General features: G+C 43.0%; 1 protein-coding gene across 3 annotated transcripts in view; it reads left to right on the forward strand.

Annotated features, from left to right (window-relative positions):
• The window catches only part of TULP4 (tubby like protein 4), a 140,909-nt gene that overhangs the window by 95,928 nt on the left and 21,382 nt on the right, over positions 1–23,599 (forward strand). For all 3 annotated transcript variants that reach the window (XM_023758179.1, XM_023758178.1, XM_006093883.3), the window contains 4 exons: positions 4,607–4,768; positions 10,186–10,366; positions 11,003–11,137; positions 15,723–15,889. In XM_023758179.1, coding sequence (XP_023613947.1) covers positions 4,607–4,768; positions 10,186–10,366; positions 11,003–11,137; positions 15,723–15,889 — 645 coding nt within the window. The remainder of the gene's footprint in view (positions 1–4,606; positions 4,769–10,185; positions 10,367–11,002; positions 11,138–15,722; positions 15,890–23,599) is intronic.

The following is a 23,599-nucleotide window of genomic DNA, read 5'->3' on the forward strand; positions in this document are numbered from 1 at the left end:
GGGGGCAGGGCAGCAAGCTATGGGGGGGGGGAGCTACAGGAGGGGGCAGGGCAGCAAGGTGTGGGGGGAGCTACAGGAGGGTAGGGCAGCAGGCGGAGAGCTACAGGGCCGCAGCGACCTACTGGCGCACAGATTTGTGTGCAGGGCTACTAGTATTATAATAGGCAGTTAGACAGACATGAGCAGAGCAAGGACTTTGGGCCAGGTACAGAAGGTCACCAGGGCGAAAAGCCCCGGGCGCCTAGCAAGGGGCAAAACTGGGAAAACAAGGACCTTCCCCCAGGGTAACCTTTCCTCCCCTCGCATATCACTAGTCATGTAGGTTAGACCCTGACCTTTCCTCCCTAAGGAAACACCCAGTCCTCAGCTGTATTTCAGCTCCAGGCCCAGTAAAGCAGCAAAACCACACAAGTGAGGCCATGGCTGCCTCAGGACTGGCTGCACTGACTGCTGGCACCGACCAGTCAGTGGAGACCATGACCCTGAAAGAGCACACTTGGAAAGCTGATGAACATTCTATTAAGACCTCCCCTAAGATTCCAGCCTATAAGGGAGAGAAATACCACACCCACATCTTTACCTTCCCCCACAGGTGTGAGAGGACCTGTAAGACTTACAGCCAGGGGAGCAGTGGGCAGCGGCAGCTCGTCCCAGACTAAGCCCCGACCCTGTCTCCAAGGCCCCCCTTTCTCTGACTTCCCAGGGAGCCAGAGCAGCCCAGCAGAGGCTCCTCTGGTGCTGCTTCTTGCCCTTCCTTGTCCTGAATGTGTTTTTGCTTCAGACAATAAATTCTTGCTTGCTTTGCTACACTTTATCTCTTGATTGAAATCTTTCCTTCAAGAAGACAAGAACCAAGGTCTCTAGACTCAGTAACAATATCAGTTTCCTGCATACCTCCAAAGAGTGAAAAAGGAAGGGTGACTACTAATTAGCCTTCTGAATAGAGCTGCAGATGTAGAAATCTCAGGATTATGAGAAATTCATGTCACCTGCAGGGAATGTTGTCAAGAGCATGATCTCTAGAGTCAGACCACATGAGCCAACAGTCTCACTCAGTGACTTCTTAGTGGGAAATATTTCTCTGGACCTCAGTTTCCTCATGTGTAACATAGGGACTGTAGTGGTACCTGCCTCCGAGAAGCACTAGAACTTAAAAAAACTATGGAGAGTGCTTATAGCATTGTCTGCATAGGAGAGTCTCCACAGCTCTTAGAGTGTCTACAGAGTGTGAGGCACTATTCCCACATAGCGCCTGAGCTCAGAGCCCAGCTGCCCTAAAATAGTAGCCAAAACGTCATCACCAAAGAGCGGCCTCAGGTCTTGAGGCTGCAGCTCTCCCAGGCTTCCTGTAAAGACTTGTGAATTGGTCCATAAGGGTCTCTAAAGCAGGGGTCCTCAAACTACGGCCCGCGGGCCACATGCAAATACAAATATTGTATTTGTTCCCGTTTTGTTTGTTCCCGTTTTGTTTTTTTACTTCAAAATAAGATATGTGCAGTGTGCATAGGAATTTGTTCATAGTCCGGCCCTCCAAAGGTCTGAGGGACAGTGAACTGGCCCCCTGTTTAAAAAGTTTGAGGACCCCTGCTCTAAAGTGCTGAAAGGATAACCCTTTCAGAAGATGTTATTATTCTCATTTGATGGGAGGAAAAAGGTCAGGAGGTTCAGTAACTTGCTCAAGAAAGTTCCTGGGTGCTAAAGCCAGAATTGAGCCCAAGATTGAGTCCCAAACGCTGTATCACTCACTGCCTTGTTCCCCAGCAAGAAACTCTCTTCTCTTTTGGCAGAAATGCATGTATTGTCTATAGTATACTGGTAAGATAGATTGTTCCAAGCATTTTTTGAGATAACAATACTGTTTAATTGCTTTATGTTTTTAATCCTGCATTGTGGTTTCCCAAAGTGCTTATTTAATTCTTTCAGTTCTGACTGTACCTTTGCCGTGTTCCCTACTCTAAGAAATACTAGTACAGACTTCAGATGGGAGATGGTGTGAGAGGTCCTCCCCAGGCCCACCCCTCCTTGTCACTCAGATGTGACCAGGTAGCTGCCAATCTGGGCACTTCCCCTCTGACATGGCACAGAACTCCCAGGAAAGGTGCTTCCTGACATCAAGAGGCAAAAGGGCCACTGAGTCTGGAAAAAGCTGACTCTTGGCCAACAATGCTTTCGGAGAAAGATCTTGATCAGAAGAGGGAAATGTGAAAAGTAATAAACAGAAACCTCATTGAAAATGGAGTCAGGAGGCTGGAAGAGAGAACTTCCATGCACATTTCACTCAGCACACAGGACTGACCCCACAGGAAGAGAGGCACCTGCATCTCTGATAGGAAGTGATACTAGACTCAGCAGGAGGGAGGGAAGATTCCTCCTCCCAAGTCCATAAAAGAGTGTGCCTCTCCTTTGTTTCTCTGTCCATGCCTGTGGTTCACCATTACAGCTCACATCCCTAACATTATACAAAAGAGCTCCAGCCTCAGCAGCCAAGTAGAGCTATCACCACATCATTTTCTCCTGACGGGCAGCCTGTCTGAGGAGGGAACCTTCTGTCATGTCCATACAGCAGCTGTGTGGTCTCTATCACCACTGTATTCCTCAGCTTTTCTTGTCATTTAGAGTTTGGTGCAAATGGCATGTTAGAAAGAAAAAAAAGTAAGTTAGAGTGACCTGGGGTTGAGTGAGCTTACATGCACCATAGAACATCTGGAGCACCTAGAATCTCACAAAAGCCTGTGCCAGCTAGGTTCTACCAAAGTAATCATTGTATCTTGTGATCTGACTTACATTTTTATATAATTTTACTTTGTAGAGCTCTGATCCTACACATCTCAGAACCCACTGAGCAGTTGTCATCATTAAATGCCTACATTTTGGGGAGGGTTGGTTGCTTTTAATTGTGTTGAAGTCAAATCTTATGTGAGTAAAGAACATAGCACTCTGGTGATGATGAGTCACTGGTCGAAGGAGCGGTGGCTCTCTACACCTGAAACAGTGTCTGGTAGGAGGAGGGGCAATTCTGTGACTTGGAAGAGGAATATCCTTGAAATCTGCTGATAGAAAAATAATACTTTTTAGAAGTGACAGGTGATCCTTGTTACATAGCATGCCTTTCATTGAGACAAAGCAATCAAACATCTGGCAAAAGCTGATTGATGCTTTAATAATTTCTTTTTTAGGAAATGATTGAGTCCTTTGTTTCAAAGTTGAGTCTGGAACAGTGTATGCATAGTTTCACAGTATTAGGCACCAAGGATGGTCTGATAAAAGCTGCCTCAGGCGTGGGCCATGCCGGCTGCGGCTCAGCTTCAGTTAATCCATGTCTGAGAACGCTCGTTAGTGAAGCAAGAGCACTGTAACCCCCTGCAACTGAAAGACAAGCAGTAGAAGAGCCTTTCTACTTATTTTCTTTACAGCATTTGGTTCTGAGTTCCCCCTGTTTTTGTTTTTCCAGTTGTGACATGTTCTTATCACTCTGTGCTCACCTAATTTAATAAAACCAATTAATTCATGTAAATATCCTATGCGATCTTTTTGTGATTATAAGGTTGGTGGGGTGGTGTCTTGCACAAGATTCTTTTCACTGACTAGATCAGTGATGGCGAACCTATGACACGCGTGTCAGTGGTGACACGCGAACTCATTTTTTTGGTTGATTTTTCTTTGTTAAATGGCATTTAAATATATAAAATAAATATCAAAAATATAAATCTTTGTTTTACTATGGTTGCAAATATCAAAAAATTTCTATATGTGACACGGCACCAGAGTTAAGTTAGGGTTTTTCAAAATGCTGACATGTCGAGCTCAAAAGGTTCGCCATCACTAGACTATATCAAGCATGTCAAACTCAAAGGCTAACACAAGCCAAATTAACAAGGTTTGCTAGTAAGTTTATGTGGGCTGCAAAAAAACAAAAGCTTCAACTTTCATAGAAACGTAGGATTATTTCGATAGAGACATGCTGAATACAAAGGGCTGAAATAAATGAGTAATCGTTAACATAAAATAATAGAACATTTTAATAAAAATTAATATTTTTTCTTGAACATTAACTTACCAGACACTGAATAACTGCACAAATTAATAAGTGTAATGCAAATCTATTTTTCTTGTTCTCCAAAAGTGAAATATTTCCTGTTGCGCACACCAAACAAGTCAGTCCAAGACTAATGACGTGGCAATTGGCTGCTAGGATATTCGCTGCTAGTATTAGTGGAGAGAAATGATGCGCCTGCGAGTAAGGGAAATGAATGCAACATGATTATAGTAATCAGTCATTAGCGAAGTTCGTTATTAATAATTAGAGGCCAGGTGCACAAATTCATGCACGGGTGGGGTCCAGCCAGCCCGTCCCAATCAGGCCTGGCCAGCCAGGGGGAGGGGACACGGGAGGTTGGCCAGCCAGCCCCGCCCCCTGGTCGAACTCCTGGTCAAGGGGACAACTTGCATATTAGCCTTTTATTATATAGGATATTTATATTGTTCTCTTTAAAGCCGCCTTGACCTTAGCCAAAGGCTAAGTTAAGGACTGCATCTAGGTCTTTGATGAAAGTGCTTTCCATTTAAGATTACAAATTGACCACTTTTATCTGTGTGTGTCTCAAAGGTGAGTGATTTCACGTGGAGCCACGATGGGACTCAAGCGCTTATTTCATATCGAGATGGGTTTGTCCTGGTCGGTTCTGTCAGTGGACAAAGACACTGGTCATCTGAGATCAACCTGGAAAGTCAGATCACATGTGGCATATGGACTCCTGATGACCAACAGGTAATGCATCTTGAATATAGGTGTGTAACGTTAAAGCCATGAGAGATGAGGAGGAAATGAGTAAAACATTATCACACAAGGAAAAAGGGCTGGGCTAGGGGAGTTTGCTCCAAAGCTTCTTAAAGAATCACAAAGGAAAAGAACAATGACAGTGTCCAGGTAAATATTAAAACAAAAATTTGAAATGAACCGTAGATTGGAAAAACAATATTTCCCACCAGTATGGTAAATATTGGGTAAATATTTTAATTACAGAAAATGTTGACCCAAATTTAGTTTTGAATCTACATAAGTAGTCAATTAATAAATGGATAATGGACATAGACAGTAATTTACAAAAGAAGTTCAACTAGTCAGTAATCATGTGGTGGAAAATTATTCTCAGGGAAAAAATGCAAAATAGCATAATGAGGACATATTTTCACTTTTAGCAAAAGTAGTAATAAACTGATACAGATGATTTTACTGATTATTGATGAGTACAATCAAGTATTCTCATTCATTGCTAGTAATAATGTGTATTAGACATTTGAAGAAGCATTTTGGTGTACAGTATGTAAAAAATATTAAAAATTATCAACCACTTTGACCTGGTAATATACTTTAGGAATTTATCTAAAAGAAACAAAGAGAAGCCCTGGTCGGTATTGCTTGGTGAATAGAGTTTTAGCCTGCACACCAAAAGGTCTTGGGTTTGATTCCTGCTCAAGGGCGTGTACCTAGGTTGCAGGTTCGATTCCCTGGCCCTGCTTCGATGTGTCTCTCTCATGGATGTTTCTCTCTCTCTCTCTCTCTCTCTCTCTCTCTCTCTCTCTCTCTTCCTCTCCCCCCCCTTCCCCAGTACCTCCCCCTCCCTCCCTCCCTTCCACTCTCTAAAAAGCAATGGAAAAAATATCCTCTTGTGAGGATTAACAAAACAAAAAAAAAACAAAAAAAAAAACAAAGGGAAGAAAATAACAGTTCTTTATTGAAGTATTATTTATTATCAACTTTCCAGGTTGATCTCAGATGACCAGTGTCTTTGTCCATTGAAGATAGCACATCAGCCTACTAGTCTCAAAATAAAATGGTTAAGGTATTACATAGTAGTTCTGTAAATTGTAGATTGTGGTATAAAGATGGTGTAATAATTTGGAAGAGCTCTTATGGTCTAATGTAAGGAGGAAGGTCCGGATTTGAACGGTATATGTGGTATGATCACCACATCATAAACACCCAAGAGGAACCCGCTGTGTAGTATGAAGAACTGGAACGAAGTGAATCCAAATGCTGCGGACAGGTTGTGATTTTATGGTGATGAGCCTTCTGGTCATTTTTTTCAAACCTAATTTCAAAATAATTTTTGGTGTTCTAATTTCATGATAAAACAATATATAATAACCTAATAAGATCAGATGTTGATAATTGATTTTTAAATATAATGTTTATGAGGTAAAACCTTTATAAATATAAAACTTGTCCAAGTACAGCAGAATCCATACAATGCTGAAACATTTTAAGCAGTATAATATGGAACCATACTTTTATTTTGAGACACTGTTTTGTTTTGTTTTTACTAAATTGCTTTCCTCTAGTCATATGTTTCATGTTTTCTTTTTTTTAAAAATAAAAATGGCCAATTTGTTTTCTTCTCAAACTTAGTGTTGTGAGAAAGGAATACATTGAAATTGAGAATTTATATGGATACTATAATTACTTTAAAATTTCATTGATTTTAAAAACTGCCCTGCAATGAGAGAGAGCTGTTGACCTGATGTGGCCTGAGGACCCTCAGGTTTCCACCAGCCTGTTAGCTGTTGGTGTCCACATTACAGAGGCTTGTCCCTCACCTGGGCATGAACCCTGCAGTCCAGCAGGGAAAATATGAGACAAATTTACATAATTTCGTCATCAGTTCGTAATTAAAAGCGTTTTTGGAATATTTGAACAGAGCATTGATTTATAGCCTAAAGAATCAATTGAAGAAGTTCTTCCTTCATTTGGCAAAGACCAAACTTTGGGTAGAAACTCATTTACTAATAGTCACTGAGCATCCACTCGTGACAGGAAACGTGAGAAATTTCGGTGCAGACTTGCCCTCGAGAAGCTCATGGTGTAATGGGCAAGACAGACTTGCAAAACAGAGCCAAGCTCACAGTGCCCTGGAGGCCATGGTTAGAGTGAGGTTAATTCTGTGATGGGTCCGAAAGCTTTCAGGCGTGGTGTCGGAGCACTTGTGATGTGACAGACACCGTACTGGACATTGGAGATAGCACATCAGCCACAGTCTTTTCTGGGAGAGGACCTGGCTGTGTGTGTTGGTTGTTTGGGAAAGGACAAGATCACACATTTCGTCTGGGACTTGTTGACTCTGAAGGCCCTTTGGCTCATTCAAGTAGCAGGTCGGCAAGGGCATGTGTGAGCCTGAGCTTAGGGAGAGGCCTGGACAGGGAGCTAGTGTGGGTGGGGCCCTCGACGCCGTGGACATGACTGATCTAGAGAGAGAAGAGGGCCTCGGGCCAAGCCTGGAAGAGGAGCCAGCCCAGGAGGAGCCAGCCCGGCTCCCTGGAGAGAGCACCCGAAAGAGGGAGGAGAAGCGCGGAGACTGGTGTCCTCGCCATGAGTGTGCTATTATTAGACTTTCCGTCTTGTTCTCTTCAAGTCCGAGCCTCACATAGCCTGTCTCATGGGAAGTGATTAGGCATGAAAAGAACGTGTAATAGGCGAGATTTTTAAAAATCTGATTTCATGTTGTATCTGTGACATACTTGTTCCAAAACAGAGTAACTCCCTCCATCATTGCTTGACAACTAGACAATTCGTGCTGGTTTTTCCTTCTCTCAGATTTTATAGGGTCTGATCTTCCCAAGAGGGCTGTGTTTGGAACTGGCTGATGGTGGAGCTTTGGGGGAGGGGGGCTTTTTGTTCCATGTTGCCTTACTGTAATGTTGAGCACTGGCCACCAGTCCTTTCATTCAGGAATTAGGGGTCTGTTCTATTGTCTGGCATCAGTTTCTCTAAAATGGAAAGATGTGTGTTACTTAAAAACGCTTCAGTGCAGAGGCCTTTCTTCCTCCCTCCACAAATACTGCCGTGGTCACCTGCTATGACAGGCCCCGGGGAGATGGCGGTGAGCAGAGCCGGCCTGGTCCAGTCCTCAGAAGCTTACGGTCTGTGTGGGAGTCAGGTATGAAAAATCATACAGGAAAGATTGAGAATAGTGATGATTGCACCAGTGGAACATGGTGGGTCGGCAGAGTCCACCACAGACAGGGCGGGGATCTCCTTTCCTGCGTCCTTGTGAAGAGTAATTAATTGTTGGCTAATGAGCTATCGTTATTAAAAACAAAAGTCATAAATGATCAATGACCCCTTCAGCCAGCACCAAGGTACAGAGATGCTCTTCAGAACAGACTTGAAAAATGAGTGAGGCTGTGCAAAGCAGGGGAAGAAAAGCCTTTGTCACCCGTGACATTTGCCTTACAGTGCGGTCCCCACATATCTTTTTCACTTGAAACATGTAAATTGTACATTTCAGTTAAAGTTATAGGAAGTCATGTTCTGTATGTGTCATCATTTAAAACTGCTTACCAACATGTTCAATGTCTGCCATTCTAGAGTTCAGCAGTGTTCCTGTTGGTTTTGTCTGGTTTTCTTTAAGTGGCGTGGACTAATAAATTGATCCACTTCTGAGGGAAAACAGTTTTAGCCTTTTTTTTTAGCTTTCAGTCATTAAAATGTAGATCATGTTTAAAGAAATATTTGGTAGAAATTGATTTATCCTAACAGTCCTGTGAAATCTGTGAGCTTATTACTACTTAAATGAATTATATCATCCCATGCAATTCATCTCAATCATCAGCATTTATGTCCTAAAATTACCTTTTTAAAAAAATATGTTTTTATTGATTTCAGAGAGGAAGGGAGAGGGAGAGAGTCAGAAACATCAATAATGAGAGAGAATCGTTGATCGGCTGTCTCCTACATGCCCCCCTACTGGGAATCGAGCCCACAACCTGGGCATGTGCCCTTGACTGGAATCGAACCCAGGACCCTTCAGTCCGTAGGCCTATGCTCTACCCACTGAGCCAAACCAGCTAGGGCTAAAATTACCTTTTGATTGTCATTTACTTTAATTTATTCATTTAACAAAAAATACTTGTTGATTGTCCACTGTGTACCCAAAGCTCTTTTAGGTACAATGGGGTACCTCTGTGAATAGTCTTTGCCCCCAAGCTTAGTGTCATAACCTTAAACGCAAAAAGAGGCAAGAGTTTAAAAAGCCTTATTAAATCCTGGTCTTTCTAGTCAGATAGCCCTGGCTTGACCACTTAACAGCTTTGTCAACTTGACCCCTTCCAATTGTTTCTGCACCTGTAAAATGGAAATAGTTTGCTTGGTTGTCACAATGAGTTGCTCGGGGGTAGACAAATCTCATTAGACACAAAAGATAGAAAGTTTTCATGGCAGGAGATGCAGAGCCCGCCTGTGCCCACCACACAGACCAGAAGATATCAGCATGCTTCCCAGGCCCAGGTTCCCCTCGTGACGTCCGGCTGGATGGCACCACTGTCAGGGGGCTGCCAGCCTCTGTGAGATACTCTAGCGCTGCTCTGATGGGGCGCGGGGGGTCACTCCCACCCCCTGTCCTCTGCCTGCCGTGCTCTAGCTCTGCCATGTGCCTGTCCCATCTCCCAGCAGGGCCCTGAGTGTGTGCTCCCAGACCTGGGGGCCTGAGGGAATTCCCGAGGTCCATCCGGCTTCATTCCAGCATTGCTGGGACTTCACTCCCAGGAGTGTTCTGACAGTTATGAGGCGCAGCTTTTAGTATAGCGCTTATCACAAAGTCAGCACTTAGTGAAGGTATTATTACCGTTAATGCTTTATAACATTAATTATCAGCTAATACCATTCTTATTCACAGTGAAATAAAACAGACAAACTATTTCAGGAACATCTTTTCCAAATATGATTAGATAACATGCTTACATAACCAGATGTATTTTCTCTAGGTCAGACATACACCTAAGTTTGTCTTCTAAATCTAATGAATTCTTAACAATGAACCTCTGCTACTTCTTTATTTTCCAGAAAAATAAGTGAATAACCCTCTTCCTTCAACCCAAGAAAACAAAACAAGCCACAAAAAGTGAAACCAGGATTTGCTCATATTATTTGATAATGTCCATACAATATAATGAATATGTTTATTGTGCTGCTGGTCATATTTCCGTATTAGAGGACTCGAGTTTTTGCAATAGCAGTCAGCTAAATTTTCACTGCTTAATGCTTTGTGTATCCCTTCAGTTACTTAACTGGTCTGTGATTTTTATTCCAAATATACTTTGTCCTTCTAAACAAGTTGGAGGTGATGAGGGTGTGTGGGAAACCGGAGGCCTTCCCTCCCGTCCATCAGCAGTCCTGGTGCTCACTTGCAGGTGCTGTTCGGCACGGCCGATGGGCAGGTGATCGTCATGGACTGCCACGGCAGGATGCTGGCGCACGTCCTCCTGCACGAGTCGGACGGCATCCTCAGCATGTCCTGGAACTACCCTGCCTTCCTGGTGGAGGACAGCAGCGAGAGCGACACGGACTCGGACGACTACTCCCCGCCCCAAGGTAGCTCGCTGCTCCACAGGGACAGCGTATGGAGGGAATGGACCGCGTTAGAGGCAGAGGGGAAAGGTCTGCCACAGGCACAGCACCCTCACTTGTTGGGAAGAGTTCGCGAACTGAATTGCAAGGCCCCTCGGCCCAGTCTGTGTTCTCTATTTGACTGTCTTCTCTCTGCCACCCCCTGTCTCACTGTCGCTGGTCAGGTTGATTGGCATAGGTTTCCTACACATAAAATGCTCTCGCTTTGTCTTCTTCCTTTCCCAGATGTGTGTGTTATGCTTCCCAGAGAATATGCATACACATTGCTGTGCATGTGTGTTTATTTTAGGAGAAGACAATGTTTACACATAAAAACATTAAGATCAGTGCTAGTGTTTCAGGGTAGGTAGGTCTTGAGGGAGAGTGTTCTTAGCACCGACAGATGGGGAAGTAACTGCCCAGGCTCTCTGCTGAGCACCCTCTGCGGCCGCGTCGTTTGGAGGGCGGAGAAGGCTGCTTGCTTAGCAGCACCCCAGTGCAGAGTCCCATCCGCATGGCCAGGCCGTTTTCAAGACCCTCCACAAGATTGCAGCGCTGTGGCCCTGGATTTGGGTCAGGTGCTCATTGTCTCTTTTTCACTCAGCACTTTTGTCCCCACAGATGGTCCAGCAGCATATCCCATCCCGGTGCAGAATATCAAACCACTGCTCACCGTCAGCTTCACCTCGGGGGACATCAGCTTAATGAACAACTACGATGACTTGTCTCCTACTATCATCCGCTCAGGCCTGAAAGGTACTGCATATGACCCTCGGCCCAGGGATTCGTTTTCCAGGCTGGGTGTCGTACACCCAGCACTTGTTGATTCTCGTCCCCTGCAGTGACCCCTTCCTGACTTAAGGGAGTCTGTTAGAAAGGCCACTTCCTTTCTCTTTTCCACTTATCTGACAAGTCGCTGCCTGGTCTTGCCTAGAGGAGGGATTCCTGACCAGCAGGCTTCATCTTCACCTGCTCTTCTCCCGCTCCGACAAGAGTGGTCCTCTCTCTGTGCGCTGTGTTTGTCTCTGGCTGACACTGTGTCTGCAGAGTAGTGGATGGCAGCCCCTGCTGTTCTCCAGGCAGCAGATGGTGCACGAGACACATTTACACAGAAGCCCCTGTGGCTTTAAGGCTTACTAAAGCCTTAATGGTTGTGCAGTGACGTTACCTTGGATGCATTGTTTTGTTCTCTGTTTATCAGACGAGATTGTGGTGGAGCAGCATTCCCAGCACATTCCCACCAAATTTGCAGCTTAGAAACATGTGAGTTGGGGAGGTGACCCATAGAAGCCCTCCCAGGTGAGAAATTTTTTTGACTAGAGTTTTATTCTAACTCCCATCTTAGATCCACATGGTCTTTTTCTGTTACTGTCTCAAATAAATATAATCAGAGAACTTCCAGTGAAGAAAGGTGACTTATGATATTCTTTTTTATATATATTTTATTGATTTTTTACAGAGAGGAAGGGAGAGGAATAGAGAGTTAGAAACATCGATGAGAGAGAAACATCGATCAGCTGCCTCCTGCACACCTCCCACTGGGAATGTGCCCACAACCAAGGTACATGCCCTTGACCAGAATCAAACCTAGGACCCTTCAGTCTGCAGGCCGACGCTCTATCCACTGAGCCAAACCGGTTAGGGCTGTTCTTTCGTTTGTCACCAGCACAGTGTCACATGGAAAAGAACATAGAGTGTCCGATAGACCATGTGCCTGCAGCCAGCCCTCTTCTCATCATCTACCACACATTCCTTTATTGCAGATTCATTTGTGTGTGTATAGGGGTGGGAAGTGATTTTGCTTTGCCAATGTTCCCCCCCCACCCCAGCAAGTTGTGCCTTGAAGAAAAATTTCCTGAGAATCCCAAATTGTTTATCATACAATGAACCATAAATTGGTTCACCTTATTTGGAGTTTTTACCCTTTGTTGTGACTTTTGCTCTTTCTTGAGGATGTAGGGGAGGAAAAACATTTCCCCCAGCTGAGGTTCTGCAACTGCCCATCTGAGGTTCCGCAACTGGGGCCCTGTAAAGTCGACTGACAAAGACAGATTGACAAGAGAAAAGCAAACAAATGCATTAACTCAGGCATTGCACTTACCCATGAAAGCACTAGTAGATGAGTAACTCGGAGCAACTCTGAGCGGTGGTTAGAATGTGGGTTATACAGCATGTTAACAAAAGAACAATACATTTTAGAGAAATGACAAAGCTAAAGGACTAAGTTTCTAGGGCAGCAAATCGTGGGAACTAATTGATGATAAGGGCTAGTTCATAAATTTGTTTTATAGATTCGTCTAGTATCTTTTCTGGGTTGATAAGGGTCTAAAGTTGTCTCCAGTGATTAACTTATGTTCTTCCTGGTGGGAGGTCATACACGTTTACAAATTTGTCTTGCTTTTAGACAATCTTGGAGAGCAGAGAGCTTGTCTTGTATCTTATTTCTTCTCAAAATAATCCTTATGCCAATAAGGCATATTTTGGATGGCACATTCTGCTACCCATCAAAAACAAAAACTTAGGAGTTCAGAAATTCAAGAGCATGTCTCACTTTACCCCACATTGCCTTAAAATAAAGGAATTCGAATTCAAAATAAAGGAATTCAAATTCATACTGCTTTGTTTTGTTTCTCTGTTTTGCAGAATTTTCTCTTTCTAGCATTTCTTTGAGCACACAATGGCCCTATTATTGTGAAACATACTCCTTTTAAAAGATTGGCTTGCCATTATAGACTATAACTATCTCAGGATAACTTTATAACTGTGTCTAATGCACTCAGAATTAAGATTCAGGAGGCTTTGTCTAGAAGTAAATGACAAAGACTTATTCAAGGGTCTCTGAGTTTGCAGACGGAAAACACAGCTAGGCAATACCAGACCATTCCAATGGAGAAAGAAAAGCTGAGGGGCCTTATAGTACAAAGTCCGTTCTTGAGAAGAATCAGTCCTGCATTCTGAGCCCTGCATTGGTCCAGGATGGTGTCTCCAGATGTCCAGCGATCTGGACAGTGGGTCAGTTTCTTCTTGAGGTCACTCGGATGGTCATCTGAGGGTTTGATGTATGTTCAGGCCATTGACACACAGTGACCCAGGTGCATCCAGCATTGACGCAGGACTGAAGCCCAGAAGGTTAAGTTCCCAGGCTAGTCAAAGCAAGAATGGCATCATTTCCTATTGCCTCAGCATACGTTATTGAATAATTCAGAAACTTGACCATAGTGACTCCATTTTTTTATTCACTCTGTTCCTCAACTGCACTGAAGAAATCCCTGAGCATTTGCTTGTAAATATTTGGGCTCATTCTTAACTCGGACAGACAGTTCCCACCTAGTAAACAAAATGTTTAAGACTCCAAAAGTGTCTTAAGAGCCTTGAGTGCTCAGGGCCCGTCTTTGAGCAACCTCTGAATGTGACTGTGTGTCTAGGTCAGCCCTGCGGGAGCAACAACCTACTTTTCTGTTGGTAAAAGACAAAATGCAAAGAATGTTATTAAAATGAATAAATAGCAAAAAGAATGGTGCCAGTATCCACTCACCCATTGACCAAAGTGGGTCGGCTGAGGAGCCTTGGGAATGAAGTACTGTGTCTTTATTTCTGCGGTATTGCAGTGATGCTTCCGCCCTAGACAAGGGTAGACCTCATCTTTTTCTTGTTTTTACCTGTTAGTGTTAGTGCTCCTCCTTTTGACGTCTTTGTGCTTACAAAGGAACCATCCAGAAAAGGTCATCTCAGTTTCATTACCACAAGGCTCTTCACTAGAGTGATTGAGGCATTTGGGTCCAGAGCACACTGTGGTGTATGCACAAGCCCTCTCGCTTCCCCTATCATCTTTTTAAAAGTCTATTCACCAGGGTATGTATTTGATTCTTTTAAGTTATTTTTCATTTGCTCCACCTTATTCATATCCTCTTATATGAAAAAGGGGGGTGGGGGACTCCTTTTATTGATGTGTTCTCTCTCTCAGGGTGTATTATTTCACGTGGTGCTTGTCTATAACTCCTTCCTCTCAGCTCTCTGCTACCTCTGTCTCTGGTTTCTGTCTGTGGCTGACATGCTGAACGAGCTCTGGCTTCCCTGGGTCTGGAGAGTCGTCTTGCCCCAGAGGCCACTGTCTAGTCTTCAAAGGAAGTTAATTTCTGCGGTGACCTCAGAGTGGCTGGTGTTAATGTCAGCATCAGTACCGCACATGAATAAGAGAGAGGCCGTGATCACGTGTGACCTGTTAGCACTTAGAGCAGTGGTTCTCAACCTTCTGGCCCTTTAAATACAGTTCCTCATGTTGTGACCCGACCATAAAATTATTTTCGTTGCTACTTCATAACTGTCATGTTGCTACTGTTATGAATCGTAATGTAAATATCTGATATGCAGATGGTCTTAGGCGACCCCTGTGAAAGGGTCGTTCGACCGCCAAAGGGATCGCAACCCACAGGTTGAGAACCACTGGCTTAGAGGCTGTTGAATTCTAGACCCAGCTCTTACACACGTCCCTGTCCAGCCTCTGCAGAATGGGCCCCTGAGTTCCAGACTTCCGGGATCTCTGTATAAGCCACAAACGGTCTTAGGGTCTTGAGGGAGAAAAACTATACTGTAAATCTTATTAGTACAACAGCTTATTTTACCAGCAAGAATAAGTAACTGGCTCACATTGGGATTAGACAAATCATTTAATAGCCTTTCTTGTAGGCACTGAAAGGCTGGTAGGAGGGCATTGCGTCTCCAGTGTGGACATTTCTCTGACAACACTACCACCTCACAGAAGTATTTATCTTCTTTCCTAAGCCCCACAACATCGTCAACTGTTGGATAAGAGTTGGGGCCTTCATGTGCAGATATGTTCTTTGCCTGCACATTATCTGCCCAGGGCTGCATAGAAATCAAATGAGTATAGTTAGGCTTTGCTCGGAATTTACTTTTAGCCTTTATGACTTCTTTGAGTCATCTCTTGGTGGGGGGGGAGGAGGGGGCACAACAATGGGAAAAGCACTTAGGATGTACATCATAGGTTTTATTATCTTGCCTGCTCTCTCAGAGTTCTGCAAGTCCTGTTATGGAATTGCTGGCATTAGAGATAGGTATTTAGCATGCCAGCTTTGTCGTATATTTTCTTTGACTGATTTAGTTATCTTTCAGGGGCACTACAATTCCTTGCTAAGTCGTAAGCACCTGTTTTTAATAGAGTCTGTATCGTTTTCAGAGAAATAGGTAGCTAATGTCTTCATGAGAGAAAAGGGGAGAGCCACTGTTGCATTTGTTAAGCGTCTCTTTTTTAAACTACTTACCATGAAGTGAAAGTTCAGGGAGAAGTATGTTTCAGGCCGTTTCTTCTTTGTGATTTCAGAGGTGGTGGCCCAGTGGTGTACGCAGGGAGACCTTCTGGCAGTCGCTGGGATGGAACGGCAAACCCAGCTTGGTGACCTTCCCAACGGCCCTCTCCTGAAGAGTGCCATGGTCAAGTTCTACAATGTTCGTGGGGAACACATCTTCACACTGGACACACTTGTGCAAGTAAGGAGGTGGGGAGGGGCACTCACTGTGATGCCGGTGTTAGTGTGCCCCAGTCTTCATGGAAGAGTCGTGAGTTGGTTATACTCACTGTAATTGTCTTTGACAGATTTCAATCCTTTGTTGACTTTAATTAAATTATGAGGCATGAACCAGGAAAAATAAGGAGAAAGACATTTTTGCTTTTTAACCAAAATACAGTCAAATGAATGGACAATAAGCAGAGTGACCTGGTGTTTATTATCAGTCTGAAGTAGAAATCAGAACATGCAGAAGTGAATGCTCATTCTTAATTTATTTACTCCGATTTTATGTTAAGTCAGTAATGTATTTTTATGTTTCAGCTAAGTTACTGTTAAACAGTGTTTAAAAGCTTAAATGTCTTTGAGAAAGTGCACAGGTGGGCCCCTTTCTGTTTGTTTTTATGTTCCAGAAATCTTTAGACCATTCATTCTTGTCTGGGTCTGGTATGGCAGAGGATGAAATCCTCAGCAGGGTGTACTGGACAGAGAGCAGTGAGTGAGTTTGATGGGGGTGATAATAAACTAAGGACTTATGTCCTAACCTTACCCAGCTCATTAGAGAGGCAGGTATACCATATTGGGGTATTTTGTAATTAGATGCAGGCATTAATTATTTAAATATCTCTTTTTTAGAAATTATAGTGAAATATACATAACATAAATATTTACCATCTTAACCATTTTTAAGTGTATAGTTAGGTAGTGTGAAGTATATACCATTGTGGTCTAACCAATCTCTAGGACTTTTTCATCTTGTAAAACTGAAACTTTATCCCATTCTGTTTCTATGCACTTGACTATTGTACATACCTCATATATGGAATCATACAGTATTTGTCTTTTTATGACTTTTTAAAATTTTAGTTAGCATAACCTCTCCTTAAGGTTCATCCACGTTATAGCATATGCCAGAATTTCCTTCTTTTTTAAGGCTGAATAATATGCCATTACATATATATGTGTATGTGTATGTATGTATATACTGAATGGCCAGGTTATTATGACCACCTGATGTTTGTAGGCAAATTAGCTATAATTTTGTGCTGAAGTTGCTAGAGGGCCAGATCATTATAAATAGGGAAGCAGGTTGTTTACCATGACAGTAGAAGTGATTTTTTTCTGAAGATATGGGTAAACAACGCGATTTAACAGCCTTTGAACGTGGGATATATATATACACCCACACACTGAGTGGCCAGATTATTATGACCACCTGACGTTTGTAGGCAAATTAGCCGTATACTGCATCGTATGGGATATGGAAGCCGAAGGCCTGTTCTAACACCTTTGCTGTCTGCAGTTACCAAGATAAAAAGTCTCCAATTCACACAAGAACACAAGGATTGGACAGTCGAGCATTGGAAAAAAGTCATGTGGTCCGATGAATCACGTTTCCAGTTGCATCATGCAGATGGCAGAGTGAGAATTTGGTGGAAACAGCATGAAAGCATGCACCCCACATACATGAGTACAACCCTTCAAGCTGGTGGGGGCAGTGTTATGGTTTGGGGCATGTTTTCCTGGCATGGTTTGGGCCCTTTAATTCGTGTGGAACAACGTCTGAATAGCACAACATACCTAAGTATCGTTGCTGATCAAGTTCATCCTATCATGTTGATGGCGTATCCCAATGGAGATGGCTTCTTCCAACAAGACAATGCGCCATGCCACGGTGCTCGTATTGTGCAGGAGTGGTTTCAAGAACATGAGGGAGACTTTACCTTGCTTAGGTGGCCCCCACAATCACCAGATCTCAATCCAATTGAGCATTTGTGGGACGAAGTTAAAAGAGCCATGAGGCAGCTGGTTCCACAACCATCAAATCTCACAGAACTGGACAGTGCTATTCATCAGGCATGGTGTCAGATTCCTCGCATCACCTTTCACCGTCTCGTCGAGTCAATGCCAAGAAGAATTGCCACAGTATTGAAGGCAAAAGGTGGCCCAACGAAGTACTGATGGGGTGGTCCTAATAATCTGGCCCACGTTCAAAGCCTGTTAAATCACGTTGTTTACCCATATCTTCCGAAAAAAATCACTTCTGTCGTGGTAAACAACCTGCTTCCCTATTGCTAATGGTCTGGCCCTCTAGCAACTTCAGCGCAAAATTATAGCTAATTTTCCTACAAACGTCAGGTGGTCATAATAATCTGGCCACTCAGTGTATATATACACCATTTTATACATTCATCCTTCAGTGGACATTTGGGTTCCTTCCACCTTTTAGCTATTTAGGTCTCATGCTGCTGTGAACAAGGATATACAAATATGTCTTGAAACACTGCTTTCAGTTCTTTTGAATAAATACCCAGGACACTTGTTGGATCATATGGTAGTTTTATTTCTAATTTTGGAGGAACTGTCATAATGTTTTTCATGGTGGCTGCACCATTTTACATTACAACAGTGCCCAGAGGTTCTATCTTCTCTACATTCTTGCCAACACTTTTTATTTTCTGGTGTGTGTGTGTGTGTGTGTGTGTGTTTTTAATGAGTGTGAGGTTTTTATTTGTATTTCCCTGATTGTTACCTTGAGCATCTTTTCATGTGCATTTTCATCAGCTTATTGGCTGGCCTTCTGTGCTGCTTTGGAGAAATGACTCTTCAAGATCCTTGCCACTTTTATTTTATTTATTTAAAAATATTTTTATTCACTATAGAGAGAGAGGAAGGGAGAAGGAGAGAGAGAGAGAAACATTGATGTGAGAGAGAAACATCTATTGGTTGCCTCCTGCATGCACCCTGACTAGGGATCAAACCCACAACCTGGGTATGTGCCCTGACCGAGAATCAAACTGGTGACCCTTCAGTGCACAGGACGATGCTCAACCAACTAAGCCACACTGATCAGGGCTATTTGATTGATTGATTCATTCATTCATTCATTCATTCATTTATAGAGAGTAGGAGGTAGAGGGAGAGGGAGAGAGAGAGAGAAAGACATCGATTTATTGTTCTACTTATTTATGCATTAATTGGTTGCTTCTTGTATGTGCCCTGACCAGAGATCAAACCTGCAACCTTGGCATATCAATACAATGCTCTAACCAACTGAGCTATCCAGCCAGGGTTGCCAATTTTTTTGTTGGATTATTTGGTGTGTTTTGTTGTTGTTGAGTTACAGAATTTAAATATATCTTTTGACAATGCAATATCTTCTGTGGGCAAATATGCATATTTGTTCACTCATTTGTTCAAGTGCCCAGCAAACATATTTTGAGGGGCTGCTGTGTGGCTGGTGCTCTAAGTGCTAGGATATAGGAATATGACACAAGAGCTGGTCAAGATAATAAGCTGAAATTAAGTCCCAGCCAAAGCTAGACAGTATGATTTTAAATTGAGTCAGTGCTGTCCATGCCTTCCCTAGGGGCAGAAGGGGTACAGGTTGCCTAAAATTAGAAGTTGGAAAGAATAATGCAGCAGGAATACCAAAAAAATATATAGAAGATTTAAGAACTACTGGGGATGTTATGAAATCTGGGTAGGTAGGTAAATACCTTATGACCTGGGACTGGGAAGGATGAGGTCATGATAAAGCATCTTCAACAGGAAGTGATGGAAGTAGGATGGGGACTTGTGGTTGGATAGAAATTCCTACTCCTATTTTAGAAGTGAAGCAAACAAACCAGGGAAGAGCTAAAGTGAAGTCAAGCTGAGGCCATTATTACGATGCCAGGGTGTGTGAGAAAGTGAACATAGGTACTGGAGTCCCTGCACATTTGGGATTAAGGAGAGTTAACCTTGTTGACAATTTGACCCTTCCGCCAGTGTATTGCATGGCACATAGGAGGTGCCCAATAATACTCAGTGGATTGATGGATGGACAGTTGTCATCATATGCTTTCTTTAGTTCTTTCTGTTGGTTGTATGAGCCAGTAGGCTGTGTGCCCTCTCAATCAGACCTCATACCAGTTTGCTCTCTGTAGCCTAACTGGACGACAAGTAGGAGAGGATGGGAATTTTCAGCTCTTTCGGAGTTAATAAGACTGTTGTGTTTATTAGAATGTTTGTGAATTGCAGTGCTGGAACCCAAGTACATGCAGCATTGTCCACTATTCTGTCTGACTCGGGGCACACCCTTCGGGGCAGCATTCTGTCCCCTCTCCAGGGAATGTTCTTTCCTGCCATCTCAGCTTGGGAAAATCCATCCTCCTTAGGCCAGGCCAGTCACATTCTTCTGTAAATCTGTCCAACGATTTCGATCCTTCTTCTCTATGAAAACTTGGGGTCCTTATACCGCTGGCATATATTGCACTTTTCTGTCTACTTGTTTTATTTTCCTGAAGGCAAACACTGTGTTTTCTTCATTTTTGTGATCTTCACTGTGCCTAGAATGTAATAGAGACTTGATGGTCTTAACCACTGCAAAAGTTCTCATCAGCGCTGACATGAAAGTATCATGGGTCTTGAATTTAAACTGGGTTTGGGGATAAGAGAGGGGCTTGGCTGATCTTTCTTTGGAGAAAAATATCTATACAGTGTCTCAGCATTTTAATAAATCATTGATTCCTTTTTTCATTTGAAGGTTTGTTTCAACCACTGAAAAAATTGCCTCAATAATATAAAATTAAATATATGCTATTAAAAATCAAATACAATATTAATTTTATATAGTACCAACTTTCTCTTTGCCTGGGATGATTCTAAAATCACATGTTATCTGTGCTATGCTACTCATGGGGTCCACAGGCAGGGACATTCTTATAGCAGGAAGGAAATTGGGCAATTTATTGAACTGTTTATAAAAAGAACATAATGCCGTTTAGATTGGAGAATTTATTTCCAAGTTAATTAGATTGTAGGTTATTGCGCACAAAGCCGTTGCCAAGCACAAACTCGCGCAGCCTCAGCCTTAAAATTGATTCTCCTGATTTGCTCATAATAGCTATGCCTGTGGCTGAAGCTCTTATAAGGAAATATACTATAATTTATTTTCCTTCCCTTCCTACCTGTTGTAATTTAAAATCCTGTCATTGATCTCATTATCTCTTCCCTGTGACCATCTATAAATAATAGCATAGCTGATCATCTGGCACAGGTTTTCAGAGTTAGCACTACTGACTGAAGCTTGCTGGCTCCAGTAATTGGGGTCTGGGTTGTTAGCTGGTCAGTTGTTTTGTTTTGTTTTAGCTTTATGAACTTTTTCTTGCATTAAAAGCAAGTGGGAGGAGTTACCTTATGTTCTATAAGGCTCAGTCATTGATGTAAAAATTAAAAGAGAAGGAAAAGAAGAAGGTGGGTGTGGGAACTGAAAAATCAAATGAGAGATTGCATTTGTGCTCGTAGACTTGTACACTCGTGAAGCAGAATCATTTAGCAAAAGTGTACTTGCCTCCTTTTGTTGAGGATTAGCTCCGTCTGTTCTCATGAGGCTGCGTAGATGTGCTTTTCCTTTTTGTTGTGAATAGATGAGAAAGTCCTTCCCGGTCATCTGCTTACATAACACAAAATGGTGTATTCTTTTAAAGCTGAGATTGGGGTGACTGAATCCTGAGCTAGCTTTTATTTAACTTAGTTGGTGCCAAATCATCGTAACTTAATATTCAGAACTGTCCATGGCTCCAGCCAACATAGTTCATTGGTGACCAATCGTCAGCGTAGCCTGTTTGAAGGTGAGCTATTCTAGATAGCTTTCCTTTTGTACACATTCTTGTACAAACATTAAATAGCCCCTTCTGCTGGGGCTGATAGACATTTGAAGTGCATTTGCTCTTGAGCCAGTTTTCTTTCTCTTTGACTCTTTTTGTTGTCGACTTTAATCCAGCTTGATCAGCTTAGCTTTAATATGGAAAGGATTTGTATTTCTCTTACCTTTTTAGATGACTTCATCCAGCTCACTACTGTATACAAAATAGTAATATAGTGAGGAAGCTTTCATTCCAATTAAAAAACAGATCAGTACGTTCCCTCATCTCAGTCGGGCCTCTGCTGAAAGACCCCTGCTCTTTGTCTCGCCCTTATCCCGTCTGGTTTTACTTCACAGCACTTTCACCACCTGACATTACCGAGTTGTCCGGGCAGATACTAAGTTATTTCTCTCTCCCCTCCCACCTCAGTGCCACTAGGGCCGGGGTTTTTCTTACTCTCATACCTAGAGTCTGTCTGGCCCATTGTACACAACTAACAGGTCTTTACTGAAAAACTGCCTGGCAGCTCAGTAGCTGAATAAATGACTGGACAAATGCATGGCCTCTCCTATAGGGGCAGGAGGGAGGGTTAGGAGATACTTGGTGTGTCTTTGGATGCCCTCAGGGGTTGAAGCTGGCCTTTGACCTCACTGTTCCATCGTGTTGTGGCACTAGAGTAACAAACCTGCATTCCTTTTAAATGGCTCAGCACCGGCAATGAGAGGGAGATACAGACACTTGGGGGCGGTGGTACGTCTTTAAGATTAATCACAATTTTGGTACTAACAGAACCTCTGTCCTGACCTGCACTTGTGAGGGATTGATGATACCAAAGAAAATTGTTTGTGTATTTTTATGTGTCGTCTACACTGGCTTCAGCAGTGAGTAACAGGCCCCTCTATGGGATCTTTCCTCTCTGTGTAAGGTTCCTCTTGTAAGGAGGGGCCCATCTTGGAAGTTTCTGGAAGCCCCAAACTTGAGTTCCAGGCTCCCTGGTCCTCCTCAGTGCTGCAGCTGGCCTCTCTGTGATAGAAATGAAAGCTGAATTATCTTTAGCCCACAGTTTGTTTTGAAGTTGAAACCAGGATTAGCTGACCCCGGGGGCTATTTTAAGCAAGTGTCTTCATGTACTCCTTTTATCTTGATGTTGTCGCTGAAGTGTTGTGAAAATTCTGTTCCTATCTGTCATTCATATTAAAGATCTGGTATCCCCACTTCTCATCTTTGAGACCCATCAAGACCTCATTAAATTAGAATTCCATCTGCCTGGATCGGAATGAATTCTCTCGCTGCTTCTACATCACAGCCCGTTGCCTCTTGCTTTCTTCCTTGGCTAATCTTACTTAGACAGCACCCCTGAGCTTTGAGTTTTTTCAGTACAAGCAGTTTCTACTTGCACATTTAGATATTAGCCTGCCTTTTCAAAGCAAGTGATGGCCACCAACCCCTAAGAGGCAACCACAGGACCTGTGTCCTCTCCGCCCCCACCCCCTTCCAGCTAGCTCTCTACTTTCTCTCAGACCCATCAGCTTGAGGATGGCTGAGAATAGCAGTGACTTAACATGTGTGGTCCCGGGAGCACTTCGCCATCTTCCATGTCCTTTAATGCTCACTGTGGATAACTCCCACAGACTCACGAGAGAGTAGACTTGCAGGGGTTCTGTGATAGCGTCCAGGTCACACAGCTCCTGCCCCAAATCCAGTGTCGATTTGTCTGTCAGGACAAAAGGGAAGGGCCATCTGGTCCACCTCCTCTCCACCTGCCCAAGCCATGGGAACTGGACCACCAGTTATTTGCGGGTCCAGATAATCAGAAGGAGTATGGATTGCTGTACCCCAAACCTGTTGCATCTTCTGGTAGAAATGTCGCTACATTAGGTTTTATGGCACTAAATTAAATGAGGTAATATATGAACAGAAACTTTGTAAAACGATTCCAGTACTTTATCTATACTCTGGCCTGAGGATCTAACTACTTTTCAGTGAAAGTCCTGAATTTTCATAATACAGTATTGAGGATTCTCTGTTGTACTTTTTAAAACAAATACTCTCAAAAACTATTA

This window comes from Myotis lucifugus, unplaced genomic scaffold (genome assembly GCF_000147115.1).
Source record: "Myotis lucifugus unplaced genomic scaffold, Myoluc2.0 scaffold_125, whole genome shotgun sequence".
NCBI lineage: Eukaryota > Metazoa > Chordata > Mammalia > Chiroptera > Vespertilionidae > Myotis > Myotis lucifugus.